This window comes from Eutrema salsugineum, unplaced genomic scaffold (assembly GCF_000478725.1).
Source record: "Eutrema salsugineum unplaced genomic scaffold, Eutsalg1_0 scaffold_8, whole genome shotgun sequence".
NCBI lineage: Eukaryota > Viridiplantae > Streptophyta > Magnoliopsida > Brassicales > Brassicaceae > Eutrema > Eutrema salsugineum.
Genome location: NW_006256414.1, coordinates 6,646,983 through 6,663,572, shown reverse-complemented (window position 1 = coordinate 6,663,572; position 16,590 = coordinate 6,646,983). Strand labels below are relative to the sequence as shown.

The window sequence follows — 16,590 nt, the reverse complement described above, 5'->3', positions numbered from 1 at the left end:
TTTGTTATCAGTTATTATATATGTTATTTGTCTAAACATCACCGATAATAAACTCTTACTTAGATAACGTTGATGTTATCTATCCAACCTATTTGTTATATGTATAATAAATTTATTAGCAAATATATAACCTCTTTAATTGTTGGTCATGATCTATTACCCTCCAATATGAAATCGGTAATATGATTGTTATCTGTTAAAATTGATATTTTTGGCAATAAAAATAATAATGTTATCGAGTAACAATCTGTTACTTTGTTAACATTGAGTGTTAGCAATAAAAATAATAATGTTATCGAGTAAAAATCGTGTTACTTTGTTAACATTGAGTTTATATATCCAACATATTTGGTATCCGTTTTATTTTTATCATTTACATATGAAAATTGATATTATTAACAATAAAACTAATTATGTTATCGGGTAACAATCATGTTTTTCTGTTAACATTGAGATTTTCATGTAACCTATTTGTTATCTTTATAATGAATCATAGTAATCGTTATTAAAAATGTTAAATAGCAAACTCAAAATTTATCTACATAATAATAAACACAAGCACCAGTAAATCACATTTCTAGATGAACTCTGACAATGAATCATCATCGATCAAATTCCTTGATGAGCTCCGACATCACTTATCATCTTCCAATCAAGTTTTTGAAGAATCATTTACTTTATACAGTTAAACCTTTATAAATTAATACTGCCGAAACTGTAGTATTCTATTAATTTATTGAGTTATTAATTTATAGATATAAAATCAGCCTGAAAAAATAATTTGTGACTTAAGAAATATATTAATTTATCGAGGTATAAATTTATTGAGTATTAATTTATAGAGATTATACTGTATTTGCCAAAATCTTTTCTTTCATTGGAACTCCAAAAAAAAACCTTAAGTTAAATCTGACCAGATTGTTGTTATTCCTCACCACTCACCATTACTGTTCGTCATTATTATTGTTGATTTGCCTCTACTGCAATTTAATTAAGTTATCCTAATTTTTCATGAATCTCCATTTAGTTTTTTCGTAGATTTCTGATAGAAAACCATAGATAAATAAGAAAAAGACATGGTTTCTAAGGAGAGAGAAATGATGGTAGAAACGAGGGAGAGAGATGAGAGTTCTCTGGCAAATAAAGTCCCACATTGGTAGGGAGATTTTTGGATTAATGAGATATGAATAGTGGCCAAAACAGTTAATAATCAGACTTGCAAATATGCAGTTTTCCGTTGCTAGAGGCCCTTATCAGATAATTATTTATGTAGTAAAAAACTGATGTGTCGGCTTCTCGTCGCATTTTGGAGCCTTTTTGCAGATGTGTAATTATTTAAATGAACACAGTTTAAATTCTGCTTACGTGTCGCAATTCCACTGAAAACATACCCGATTTAAATTTAAACCAGAACCGATAAGAAATTTTAACATTCTCAAATTATTTGATTTAAATTTTAAATAGATCTAACTTAATTTATATCGGGTTTAGGGTTTAGTTCCGAGGCAGTTACCTATTTTGACGCTGAATTTTCTGGTGATATCTCCGGGGACTTTCAGTCATCTGTTGGTGAGGATTCCTGATGTACTGAATTTGGCCTCGGTTCTAGTCGGATAACTATTAAACTTCAGACCCTCCAAGATAGGGATAGTCGTGAAACGGATGCTAAAGCTTGTTTTGACGAGGAGATGGCGGCTAGAGGTGTGGATTAGGAGGTCGACTTTAATGAGGCCGCCCAGGTTGACGATCTTTGGCAATATTGAGGGTGTCATTCGTCCTCAACTTGCCATTTAGTCGGCTCATCCCCATACTGTTGGTCTTAGTACCTGCTATGAAGAGGAAGTCTTGGACTTGCTTCATGACTTCGACGCTCCATATGAGGTTACTGTGATAGTACCGAGATCAAGGTATCGTCCTTGGACTCCTTCGAAAGGCTACTTTTGTATGTCCAAATACTGGATTCGCAAGTGCAGACTCCGATTTCCTCTTCCTAACCTGCTTTCGAATTCTGCATCAGGCGTAAGGCCGCACTTTCTCAGCTTCAGCCGGCCTCAATAGTAAACATGGTTGGCTCTCTCTCAATGAGTGAGGAGTTAGAATGTCCCATTCATGTCCGCTTCTTTGACGACATTATTACTGGTCCCAAGGCCAGTAAAATCAGAAATTGGGAGACAAAATGCTTCTTTGTAAAGATTAATTCGTCTTCCGTTTCAAACTCAGGATGGGATTTATGTCAGATCGACTGGAATGCGAACATCAGTAGTTGCTTAGTGACTTTTGTTAAGATCATTCATTATTGTCTTACCCAAAACTGTTTTCTTTTGCAGTTCGATATCCTGTCTACAAACGTTTGACTAGAGAGTGGTCAAACTTGACCGAGGCGCTCTCTGCATTGGGAAAAACTCGTTGGCCAGAAGTCCAGGAACATCGAGAAAACAAAGAGCTCATTATAATCCTAGAATTAAATCAGTCTTCTTCTCTTTTATATTTTACTTAGATCGCGTGAGCTTGCTGATAACTTATTTTTGCAGATCCTAAATTTGGTCCGAGTCGAAGGAAAATAACCGCACCGAGGACCAAGAAAAAGAGGATGGAAAGGATAAATTTTCTCACGATTCCTGATTATTCTTGAACCCTAGAAGACAAGAATATCGCTCTGGTGATTCCAAATGATGGTGCCGAGACTGGTGAGAATAGGCCAGCATTGGCTGAGGACGTGCCTTTCGAGCCCAACGTTGCCATTGAAATTGTGGATCCTGCTCTCAACACTCTGCCCAATCCTGAGCAGATTTCTGACAATACTCAGGCGGAGGTGGTTTCCTCTGAGGTCGCTGACAGACAAGTTTTCAGCTGCAACTGCCAGTTTGGAGGTGGCACAGCAGGCTGCCAAAGAAGCGCTTCACGGTATACTTTTCCCCAACGGTGTTGCTTAGAGTTCCCAAGGACGAGGTGATGGTTCCGCCATCCCGGTTACGGCCAACACCTTGGTCTGCCAAAAACAAGACCGTCCTCTCTGGTGGTACCGTTAATGCGGATGGCCAAAGTTCCATGGGTGTTCGCCTGTTGAAGCGACGTCGGTAGAACTACGGGTTCCTTCTCCTTATAAAACAAGGAGATCCATCTATGTATTGATGTGGAGGCTTATGCCAGACTATACCGGCAATTCAGGGTCGATGCTCTAGAGCTGCCGGAGATGAAGGATCTTGTCTTGGCTGACAAGTTTAATTGCACGGTCCAAGTTTCAGGTGACGAATCGATGGTTTGCATATTCCTTTTTTTTCTTGGTGCTCATTTTAACTGTTTGATGTAGGTTGAGGGTCGGACTAACGACATAATTCGGGCCTACGATCGTCGCCTCAAGACCGCACTTTCTGATGTCGGCAGGGTTGAGAAGGTGAAAGATCTTGCCGCTGAGCAAGCCAAATCTTCGAGCTTAGGGAAGAGTCTTAAAGCCAAACAAACTAAATCCTCGGCTTTAGAGAGATCACTCATGGAACGCAACCTGAAAATCGAGAGATTTATAAAAAGGTCTCGCCAGTCGATGCATCTCTCATCCAAGCTATTTTAGGGAACAAGAATGCTTAGGACTTGTTAAAGTCTGAGACATCCAGGCTCAGTGACTTCCAAACCGAGTGTTAATAGCATACTTATATATCTATGTCAAAATGATAAATTGTCATAAATTCAAAACTTAAAAGAATATCTATATGTTATTATCCTTAATATTGATGATGAAGTCAAATATGATATTAAAATTTATTTGGAAACAGTTACACATAAAAAACAATTAATCAAGTCTAAAATATTTCACAAATTTTGGATGTTGATAAGAAGATTATATTAAAGACCATGTTTCCTGGTACACACCAAAATATTTATTCATGATATTATTAGAACAATATATATATATATTAGTTTATCCAATATTTTTATCACAAGTTTTAAATATTTTTTTATCGAAATTTGTTAATTCTTATCATCTCAAAATTAGTAAAATTAATATTATTTTGTTGTGTTTATTAGTTTATCAAATAATAAACTTATATAACTTTTACTGTAGTTTTTTTTTTAGTTTAGTCAACATTTCATATATACATGTAAACAATAGTTAACACTGAATATATACAAATCTAAAAGTTGTGTCAATACCCCCTACCCAATGAAAATTGGGGTTTACGGTGCCCACTATAAATCTCAATACGATTATGGCTTACGAGTTGTGTTAAATAAAATTAGGTTTTTTTTTTTTGGTTAAATAAAACAAAAACGAAAGAGAGTTTGCGTGTGAATCAAGGATCTCTAGCAAGAATGAGATAATCGCCATCTCTTATAAGAGTGATGTCGTCAATTTCGGCTCCTTCTCTCGTAACTACTTTCGTTGGCACGAAACCCATCTTTCTTTCACCAATTTCCAGTAGCTCTTCCATAGAACTCGGCAACATTACCACTTTTCCACCAATTTCACCATTTTCTGGCGAACTAATCGTGACTCTTGCCGGGTAAAACACACCTACTCCTCCTACTGGAAGTGCTGGGCTTCTTGTATTTTCTCCTCCATCATCACCTGTAAGAAAACGACAGTGAAACCATGTTTTTCAGTTTAGCCAAAAGCCTCGATATCGTGCCAAAAATAAACAGAACAATGCAATGATCTTTGTTAATTGTATATAAGAACAACTATAAGAAGGCATCAAATCTAATTTCCTTCACCAATAAAGAAATACACCATTATATTTAGGCTAGTAATGATCTTTGGAGTAAGGGTTTGGGATTTCAAGGTTAGGGTTTAATTTTAGGTGTTAAGGAGTTTTAGGCTATTTTAATATTTTGACATATTTTGTTAACTTCTGTATAGAAGAATATGACCTATTCTCCTAAGAACCTATGTGGCTCTTGTGATATATAAATTTCTGAGAATATGGTTACGTGACAAGAAAGCAACCAGTATGGGAGATCAAATGGAGAGTGTTGAGGTGATTTTACCTGTATTTGCCGCTGAAATAAATCCGAAAAGCGAGTTTCTAAAGTTAATGAGTTTCCGTCTCTGAGAAACCACAAGCTGGCCTCCCTCTTGGACAAGAGGAATCTCTCCTGAATGTGTCATTGTAGGCTCACTGCTATATTTCATCAATGGCTTTCCTGTAACAGGAATCTCAGGTGTTCCAGGGACACATTTTGGTTTCTTCTCAACGGGCCTGTGATTATGAAACAAAGTCTTGATGTCTTCATGGCCTTGATGCTCGGCAAGAGCTCGAGGTGTCCAACCATAAGAATCTGGCATGTCCAAATCGGCACCTCGGTCTAGTAAGAACTTCACAATCTCCAAGTGTCCTTCTGAGACTGCTTTGTGTAAAGCTGTAGCTCCGTTGCCATCAGGGATTGTGACATCACCGCCGTATTTGATGATGTCTTTGAGTGCGTCTAAGCTGTTTTTTTCCACGGCTAAACATGAGAAATAGCTCACTGAGTCTAAGCTTAACTTTGCCCCGTTTTCTGCAAGGAGTTTTGCAATTCCGCCATGTCTCCCTATGATTGCTTCCCACAATGGCACATTACCTTCTGAATCTGCAAAAATAGATATACTTTCAGCACAGCTAACTACATGATGCTACCCTCGTGAGACTTTTTTGACTACTTACCTCTAATGTTAGGATCTGCCCCATGTTCGAGAAGTAAAACAACACAATAATGGCTTCCTTTTGATGCTGCTATATGCTGAGATATACAGAGAAAGAAACCTATAGAGTTAACCAAATTTTGAATATGACATTAAAAGAAGGAAGCTGGTATATACAGAGGACTTTTGGGGATTACCAGTGCAGTTCGACCGTTCTTATCCATCTCATTAGGGCTCGCGCCTCGTCTTAGTAAATGATGAAGCAATAAATCATCTCCTCTGGCTGCAGCAAAACACAAGCTGAGAGGTAAATCCATTTTCCCTTGAGCCAACATGTGTTCTGTATCAGCCAAAATGCTTTTCATCACTGGATCTTCTGAGTCTTTTAAATGCTGCATCAATCATAAACATATCTTTTATGCAACAATAGACCAGTTTTGGTTTGGTTATAAAGAACAAAATGAGAAAAAGCAAGTTCAAAAAACCAAAAAGAAAGACAAAAATTCATACATACCTGAAGAAGATTATTCATGATTATTGCTCCATCTCCTACGTTTGCTTGAACAAGATTTAAGAGTGCTGTACGGTTTAGACGAAGTAACTGACTCAATCGCTTGGTACGAACAGTAAACAGCTGCGGTCTATAACATAGTACACCAACTTCACCAAAAACATTTCCTGTCTGTGCTTCTTTAACTACCTATAAAAAAAAAAACCCAACAACAACCAATTGCTGAATATGTTTCAGTTTCCAAATTGCAATGATGTTAAAGAAGAACACAATCAGATCTTAAAATAGACTAAAAATGGTAATTAGACTTGCCTGCTCCACTCCATTTACACGCGCAATTATTTCCTGCCATATAGAGTAATGTGTAAGAAACTCAATACAAGAAGTGGATACATAATGTATCTTTTAAAACTAGAGAGCAAACTTCATTATAAGCGAAACACTTACAACTGCTCCTGTCACCAATATGTAAAAGTCTGTTGGTGCTTCATTTTGCAAAATCACATCTTCTTTGGGAGGAAAATACTCTGCTTTCATCTCGGTGACCTATAAAATACATTAAGATATCAGACACTTCAAGCCAATCTTTAACATATGATTTAGATCACCAATTTGAGTTCCTACGCAAGCAAAGGTAAACATACCAACTGGAAAAGAAGATCGTTGGATATGCCATGGAACAAGTAAATCTTGTCAACAACTTCGTAGAAAAGATAATGCGATATGCTGGACCGAATAGCTTTAGGGAGGGAATCGATGATTTCTTGCTGTTGTAGACCTTCTGAATCGGTTCTGTACCTTAAGCACAGATGAGCTACCATCTGGTCTTGCAAACGTACCGGTAGATTGTTCCTTTGACCAAACCCTGAGGCGGCTTGGATGGTATCTCTCTGAAACAATGCAAGACTCATGAAAACTCCACTTATTAACAATTCACCAAGAAATAGAACATTAGAACTTACAAATTTTCTTGTTCGACTGGTCACATGAACAACCAAGTTGGTCATATTACCGATTATATATGCAGACAATCCAAGATTAAACACCATGTAGCAAAGGATGAAAGTCATCTCTCTTGAATTGACACCATGTATATCACCATAGCCTGTTGTGGAGAAAGTGGTTATGGACCAATACATTGCCGTGTTATACTGCACCGCAAGTGGAGACTGTTTCCAGTTTTCGTCGGTTAATGCCATAAACGTCTTGGAAGGGTCCGGGTAATGTGCGGCGATCGAATATAAGAAGCAGGCACCACAATGTATCACAAACAGAGTAACCTACATATATTACCAAATCAATATTGTAATTTTTTACAGCTAATAAAATCTGTTCATTAGAAGAGTGTGTACAAATCAAGTAGACATAGATACTTACAAGAAGAAGCTTCGTGCAGCGAACCCAAAAGTAGTTGTATCTCCTATCTTTCTCTAACCTGAACAGAAGAGCTCAATGTCATACACTCATACTCACCATAAAATATCTCTATAACAAAACACATTTGTATCCTATCTGTCGGAAACCGTTGGTAAAGCCCATTTCTGACGGTTTTTTTTTTTCATCGTAAATTGAATGTTTTCTTGTAGTAAAATGTTTTAATTTTATTTCTGACCTGGCAAAACAGTTACTGACCCTCCGAAGACGCCATAGACGTAGCATACTGAAAATGCCATATCCTTGGATACTCTCATGTAACAAGCTACCGAAACTTTCATAAGGAAATGTTGATACAACATCAAAAACAAGCCAAGTTGAAGCGTATCTCCAAGCTATCCTCTTTGGATCATCGACGAGGAGGTACGTTGCCTTGTCCAGAAAGGCAAGGAAAAATGTCAGAATTATATCGACAGCAAAAAATCCGTTCACGATGTTATCGAGAATACTGAGAGGTGCTCTTGGCTTTTGCAAGAACCCGAATTCAAAAGGCGACGCCCAAGCTGTGTAGAGCACCAAAAACACCAAAAACGTCTCCCACGCTCTGAAAATTATACAATTACGCAGCTTTGTGAGTGATACTATGGCAATACTATAGCTATATAAGTAGAAACATTCACATTTTTCCTCCGAACATACATAATCAGGGCTAATCTTTAGAATCTAATAACAATTCTGTACTTACAAGATTGGCCAGTTACTTAAAAATTAAGTAGGTTTTTTCCGATTTAGCCCATTGGAGATGATGACTCTTCTACACAAACTAAAGGGTCAACAATACACCCTATTCTTAAACCAAAAAAAATAATATACCCTATTCTCCCATATTAAAAGTAGGACACAAAAATTGTTGTGAGCTACAAAACAAATCTAAGCAAACGAGGGCTTAACATTTAATGAAGTTTTCAACGATGAGGAATCTCTAACCCTAGTTTTTCATGATCTAATCAAAGAACCATAGAAGAGTCGACCATATAATTTAGAGAAAATTGGGACCTGTAGCGAGGATCAAAGGGAGAGATGATGAAACGACGGAGATTGACCTCACGCGAGGGACGAGAGGTGGCTCCGAGAGAAGGAAGAAGATCAAAACCTTTGCTAAGGCTGTATTGGCTCATTGTTCCATCTCGGGACAAATTGTCAGCCACGTCATCCTCCGCCTCCTTTGCTCCTCCGCCGCCTCCTTCGCCGTCTTTCTCTCCCCAAAACCATACCTTCTTCTTCTTATCCATTGAGATGGATTTTTTCGAAAAATTCTGTTCACGTTAGGTTTTGATTTTGGTTGTTGCAAGAGAGACGCACAAAAAAAGGTTTTGATCTCCTCCGATTTCATCGGTTTTAAATTTCCTCCTTTTATATATTTGTTTCTTTTTCTTCTTTTGGCTGAGCTTGGAACTGTTTTGCTTTCCCTCCTTTTTTTTGTTCCTTCTCGCCACAAAAAATAGCAGTAAGTTACGGTTTAATTGGTCTATTAGCATCAAAGTTTTCAAAAATAAACAAATTGGCATATTTGTTTTGAAATTAATTGATTGACCATTTTTTTAATTGAGATGTGTATTTCATATGTTAGCAATATATGGCGTTTAACATGAATAATAAATTGGAAATATTTTGACCAAAGAAAAAAAGAAATAGTAATATATTCCTTTCATGTAGAATCTTGATGGCTAATCAGTACCATATACTAGGGTATGAGTGCAAGATGCGTCTTTGGAAGTACCTCTAAATCCTGATGTGAAATTTCAAACTTCCACACATATGTATGTCGGTGGTAAGCCGGTCACTAGGCAGAAAAATTCGTGCAACATACATTGGTGGACAAGTCATATTCTGATATTAGAGATGCTTATGTGAGATAGCTTTTGCGGGATCGTTGGGGAGTAAAGAAGAACCATGAGATTTGGTATGTGATCGCGTTAGATAGAGGTGGAATAGAGATTATGGGTAAGGATAAGTGGATTGATCACATGCTTTCTGTCTCTAGTAGCTATATGATTATGCATTGTTTGGGTATGTTCAGAATGTTTTAAGGGTGATTTTTTATGCTCAATTATGGTTAAGTATGCATATATTTTCTGTTTAAGTACTGCTTCAATCATACATTAGTCATGTTATGTGTTGTTTTGAATTTAGTGGGAATGTTCTAAAATTTTACAAAGTAGAATAATAAAAAGGGAGTGTCTGAGAATATGATACTTTAAAGTTTCTATTTGAAAAATAGGTAGTTTTAAGTTTTTATTAGTTTTTGGATAGTTTTGGTGGGTCATATTTTCAAAACTTCAAAGTTAGCCATGTGTCTTAGAGAGAGATAGAGATAGAGAGATATGTTTTCTAGAGAGACAGACACCGAAAACTACGTGGTCCCAACAAAAAATATCTAGATGTGCTTATACACCTAGAAATACATATATTTTTTTTCTCTTTCTCTTTTCTACTTTTTGTGAGAAAATTTTTTTTTTTAATTATTTTCTATTTCCTTCTTTTTTAGAAAATTTATTCCTCAAATCTTTGATCATATATTTAATTCTAAACAATAAATCAGATTATGACATATACATTAAAAAATTATAGTTTTTTTATACATATCAAAATTTGAATTTAAAAAAACAGATATTATTAAAAAATTATATGCAATGTACACATATATGGTATACACCTATGCAGTGTACACGTTTGTGATGTATACGCATACCTAAGCAATGTACATCTATACGGTGTATACACCTATGCGGTGTATACATATACAGTGTATACATATGTGTGGTGTACACATATGTACTGTATTCATATGTGTGTACGCATAAGCTTGTACACATTTTAAATCATTACCATTGGAATAAATTTCAACAAGACTATTACTAATTGGTGTTCACAACATGTATAAAAGAGGTGTACACATCATTTCATATAGCATCATGTTCTCCGCCTTTGTATAATATAAATTAAATAATATAAAATATGAAAACACTAAAAAATATAAATATAGAAATATATATCCTAAATGGTTAACAACAAACCATACTAAAAACATGAAGCATGAAAACCATAAAAAAAACAGATAAACACGTAGAATATGGTTACCATATAGAACAATCTACTATAGAAATCTAAACCCTAAATGGATACTAGTGAACCAGTATTGAAAAATCTAAAGTATGAAAACCGTAAATAACATATAAGTATCAAAATTTATACCCTAAATGCATGATAGCGAACTCAAATTGAATAATGTAAACCTTAAACCTTAAAAATAAATAATAAACATTGATGGATACTATACAACCAATTTAGGATACTAAACACACAAAAGAGATATTAAACCGTTAAGGAAAAACATATAAATGTAGAAATCTATACTCTAAATGGGTAATAGCGAACCCAAATTGAGTCACATAAAATATGGCTACCATATAGAACAATAACCTATAGAAATCTAAACCTTAAATGGATACTAGTGAACCCAAATAAAAAAAGTCTAAAGAATGAAAACCGTAAATAACATATAACTATTAAAATCTAAACCCTAAATAGATGATAGCGAATCTAAATTGAATAACGTAAACTGTAAACCCTAAGAAAAAAATACTAAATATTGATGAATACTATACAACCATTTGATGATACTAAACACACAAAAGATATATTAAACCGTTAAGGAAAAACATAAACTTCAATACTAGTAAAAACAGATAAATGTAGAAATCTATACCCTAAATGGGTAATAATGAACCTAAACTGAATCACAAAAAATATGGCTACCATATAGAATAATCAATTATAAAAATCTAAACCCTAAATGGGTGTTAGCGAACCCAAATTAAATCACGTAAAATATGGCTACCATATAGAACAATTAACTATAGAAATCTAAACTTATCTAAATGGTAACTAGCGAATCCAAATTGAAAAAATTAAAGTATGAAAACCGAAAATAACATATGACTATTAAAATCTATATCCAAAATGAATGATAGTGAATCCAAATTGACTAACGTAAACCCTAAACCATAAGAAAAATATACTAAACCTTGATGAATACTTTAGTCTTAAAACATTTCAGATAATTTTAAATTTTAGAAATATTTTTATTTTCGTAAATTTTTAAGTTAAGTTTTGGATGCTTTTTTTTTTTATCATCTTTTGATAACTTGGAGTGGTTCATTTTTTTGTATATTTTTCATTTGTGTTTTTATTATCTAAAAGTAGCAATATTTATAATATAAAAAGAAAACTTTCTAAAAAGTCATTGGTAATTTTGGGTGAAAAACCACAAAAACATGGATTTTGGCTTTTGTTTAGAAAAAATGGTCATTGTTTTCAAAATACAGTTTTCCTAAATTTCAGCAAATTTATTTTCAAAAATCTTAATTGGATAATAAATATTTTTTTTGTAAAAATAAAAACGAAAAACTGTTTAAAGAACTTTAAAAAATTAAGGGAAACATATTGAAGAGAGAAGATAAAAAGAAAAAAAAATAATAAACATATTATCATGGTATATTTATAAATAAATTAAAGGATTATGGCCCAATAAGGAAAGTAAACAGTTAAAACTACCCAATATTTTGTGTGATTTTAAAACTACCAATTTCTCAAATTAAAAACTTAAAAACTACCTATCCAGCAATTTTCTCTAATACAAAAGTGACCAACTAATTTTAAAAATAGTATAGCGTTTGAAAAAATGATAAAATAGTACAAATAGTGCACATCCTGTTTTTCCAAACAAACCTTCCATATTGTTTGTACAATATTTACAATTTTCCCAAAGCTTATACTATTTGTCAGTTATTTGGTTATTTTATATTATTTGAAAAAATATCTCTTTGTTGCAAAGTTTTGACTTTGCGTAAGGATTTGATGATGGAGTCCATTTACTTATCTCTTACAGTAATATTTGTCTGATTTTCTTCTATATATAACATGCACTCGTCCATTGTAAGAAATACGAAAAAATCAAATACAAAATCTCTCTCTCCCTCTTTGGTACTCATCTATCTCCATGTTTATTATTACGTTCTATTAAAATAACCATATTAATATTATTCATGTATTTAGGCTGATATAACATACGATATACGATATAATTAAAAAACATTATCAGCACGATCACTCTACATCTATACTTTATAATTTTAATTATTTAATTATTATAATTAGAGTGCGACTCTGCCGCTCCATTATTATTTACTATTTTTTTTATCATGGTTGCTTAATGCACCATAATAATTTATCATTATTCAACCGTTTAAATAGTTTATTTTATTTTATATGGATGATTCTGTCACCATATATTTATTTACTCGCACTGTTTAATTATTATGCTTATATGAATGATTTAAGTCACCATAATTTATTTATTTATTTTTTTAATATGGATGACTCAGTCACCATACATTTATTTACCATGTTCATATGGATGACTTAAGTCACCATTATTTAGTTATTTACTGTTTTAATATAGATGATTTAATATAGATAATATGGTCACCATATATTTATCTTTAAATTAACATTTCTACTATAATTATAAATAAATTTATACCACCAATGTATAATTATATATATATATATAAACTAGTAATTTATTTTCTATTCATTGTTTAAATTATTAGTCTGATTTTACCTTATTTTCTTTGTTTCCAATGGTCATTAACAAAAACAAATTTTTTTAAAAAAAATTTTTCAAACAGCTACATAACAGCTAATGAACAGTATTATATAATCTATAAATATACTTATCTATCATTCAATTCACTCAAATATTTCATTCCCCTTTGAACTTCTTTCCAAGAAAAAAAAATGGTTCATCCTTTTTTAGTTTTTGTAATTGGTTATATACTTGTTGTTTTTTATAGTTTACTTTTTGGAGAATTCTCTCCGGAAGAATATGTGATGATTTGTATTTTAGACTTTTATGCATTTGTATTCCTTGTAATCTCCTTATGTATTCCACCACCTCACATATTTTAATAAAAATCATTTTTCTAATAATTATTTCTGTTATTTTATTTTAGAAAACCTAATGGCAAACGTTGAGAAGCTCCAATTCCCGGCTTTAGACATCACTGGTGCTAATTACATATCTTGGACCACCAACGTTGAACTTCACCTCGAATCTCTTGGGTATCATCTATGATTACGCACAATGTCGCACACATGAGAGATCCCCAAGAGCTTTGGAAGTCCCTTAAGGATCGTTTCGATCATCAAAAGGACATAACACTTCCACTTGCTCGGGATGAGTGGCAAAATCTGAGGTTTCAAGGTATTCTGCAGTGTTAGGAATTGTAGCTAAATTAAGGTATTGTGGTGAAACCATTACGGAGTCTCAAATGCTTGAGAAAACATACACCACATTCCATAAAAACCACATCACTCTGCAACAACCATACTGATTGCGTGGATATACCAAATTTTCGGATTTGATTGTGGCACTCTTAATAGCTGAGAAAAATAATGAGCTCCTTATTAAGAATCACATGACACAACCTACTGGATCTAAAGCGTTCCTTGAAGCAAACGCATTGGATGTTAAGAATCCAGTTAAAGAGAACAAAGCATCTCGAGGACGTGGCGGTCGAAATTACCGCGGACGTGGGAGAAACTACAGCCCACAGAATAAGAAGTCATTCCAGTGGACTCGTTCTGAACAATCCCCGAAGGGAAAAGAACACCAAGGAAGTACCTCACAGAAGCGAGAGGATGCTTGTTTCCGATGCGGTACCAAGGGACATTGGTCTCGTGTGTGTCGTACTCCTGCACATCTTTGTACATTGTACAAAGAATTCGCCAAAGGCAAGGGAAAGGAAGTCAATCTTGCGGAGCATTCTGAGGGTACAACGCACCTCGATGCATCTGACTTTGCAGATGATTTTGACGATACCGCCCTTACGAAAGCCTGAAACATCCACCATGTGACTACTGAAGTTCCAACAAATGTGCCATTAATAATTGTCGCTTATGTAAAATATAATGTATAATTAATGTTGCTTGTATTACCTAAATATGTATAATTATTGTGTGATATTTTCTTATTAATGTATAATTATTGCATGATATTTGCTTTATGAATAAAAATATCTTATTATTATTAATTATTTTTGTTTATTACAGAAATAGATTACGATACAAACGAAACTTATCTGATTGAAGGGACTGGTAAAGCTAATTTTGCATTACCTTATGGGACAAAGTTCTCGATAAATCATGCACTATTTTCTCCAAATTCAAAGAGGAATTTGTTGAGTTTTAAAGATATATATCTTCAAGGTTTTGATACTCAGTCTGCAACTGAAAATGGGAAGAAATATATGTACATAACTTCTGAAAAATCAGGAAAAAGGCATGTATTAGAAAAGTTACCAGAACTCCCTTTTGGTTTACTTCATACATACATAAATGTGATAGAATCAAACCTTGTGATCAAGAAAAATTCTGAAGATTTCACACTATGGCATGATCGTCTTGGTCATCCAGGCACCACTATGCTGCGAAAAATCATAGAACATTCACATGGATATTCATTGAAAATCCAGAAGATTCTCAAGGAAAAGGAATGACATGTTCTGTATGCTCTCTCGGAAAATTGATCATAAGACCATTGCCAACAAAAATTGATAAAGAGTTACCAAAATTCCTTGAATGGATTCAAGGCGATATTTGTGGACCTATACATCCACCATGTGGACCTATATACTAATTTATGGTAATGATTGACGCGTCAAGTAGATGGTCACATGTTTGTCTATTATCATCTCGAAATATGCCATTTGCGAGATTTCTAACTCAAGTAATCAAACTAAGAGCTCAATTCCATGATTATTTAATAAAGAGAGTTAGACTAGACAACGCTGGTGAGTTTACATCCCAAGCATTTAATGATTATTGTATGGTAACTAGAATCGAGGTTGAACATCCTGTAGCTCATGTTCACACACAGAATGGTTTGGCAGAATCATTAATAAAACATTTGCAACTTATTTCAAGACCATTGATCATGAGATCAAAACTCCTGACCTCTGTATGGGGACATGCTATTTTGCATGCAGAAGCGCTTATTCGGGTAATGCCAAGTGCATATAATAAATATTCCCCATTACAGTTGGCATTTGGTCGAGAACCAAATATTTCACATCTACGAATCTTTGGTTGTGCGGTATATGTACCAATAGCACCACTACAACGTACAAAGATGGGACCACAAAGAAGGTTAGGGATATATGTTGGTTATGATTATCCATCAATCATACGATATTTAGAACCACAAACTGGTGGCGTCTTTACGGCACGGTTGGAAGATTGTCACTTTGATGAAAAAGTATTCCCGATTCTAGGGGGAGAAAACAAAAAGATAGAAAGAGATATCAAATGGAGTGTACCATCTCTGTTACACCTTGATCCCCCTTCTAAACGTTCAGAACTAGAAGTTCGACGAATTATGCATTTATAAAGTATAGCTAATCAACTACCTGATGCATTTGTGGATACCAAAAGGGTGACAAAATCTCATATACCGGCCGCAAATGGTCCTGCTCGTGTAGAAATACCACAAGAACGCGAAAAAGCAGATGATACACGTGAGTCTAGAACACGTTTGAAGCGTGGTAGACCTCTTGGTTCCAAAGAAAAAAATCCTAGAAAATGGAAGGAAGTTGATAAACATAATGATCTTAAAATAATAGAATCTGTTCCAGAAGAAACAAATCATGAATCAGAAAATAATGTCGAACATTATGAATCCGAAGAAAATAATGAGATTTATATCAACTACATTCATAATGGAAAGATATGGAATCGAAATGATATGGATGATGTTGATGATGTTTTCTCATACCTTGTATCAAAGGAAATAGAAGAAGAGACTGAAGATCCAGAACCTAAGTCTGTATTAGAATGTCTAAAGAGACATGACTGGATAAAATGGAAAAGTGCGATTCAAGTCGAACTTGATTCACTTAATAAACGAGAAGTATTCGGACCAATGTACTCACACCGAAAGCTGTAAGACCAGTATGATACAAATGAG

The 16,590-nt window shown here is 34.2% G+C and overlaps 2 protein-coding genes across 2 annotated transcripts; one reads left to right on the top strand and one right to left on the bottom strand.

The window, feature by feature from the left end:
* Positions 1–4,286: 4,286 nt before the first annotated feature.
* On the bottom strand, positions 4,287–8,852 carry LOC18009753 (potassium channel AKT6). The gene is made up of 12 exons (XM_006392273.2): positions 8,559–8,852; positions 7,741–8,106; positions 7,506–7,563; positions 7,091–7,408; positions 6,773–7,018; positions 6,576–6,674; positions 6,441–6,473; positions 6,132–6,317; positions 5,815–6,009; positions 5,640–5,715; positions 4,984–5,565; positions 4,287–4,564 (listed from the first exon to the last, which is right to left on the bottom strand). The coding sequence occupies exons 1-12, from the start codon at positions 8,792–8,794 to the stop codon at positions 4,290–4,292; spliced, it is 2,670 nt and encodes an 889-aa protein (XP_006392335.1). The 5' UTR covers positions 8,795–8,852; the 3' UTR covers positions 4,287–4,289.
* A 4,869-nt stretch (positions 8,853–13,721) lies between these two features.
* Positions 13,722–14,467, top strand: LOC112088213. Its single transcript, XM_024158498.1, has 2 exons — positions 13,722–13,830; positions 14,010–14,467. The coding sequence occupies exons 1-2, from the start codon at positions 13,722–13,724 to the stop codon at positions 14,465–14,467; spliced, it is 567 nt and encodes a 188-aa protein (XP_024014266.1).
* The last annotated feature ends 2,123 nt before the right edge of the window (positions 14,468–16,590 follow it).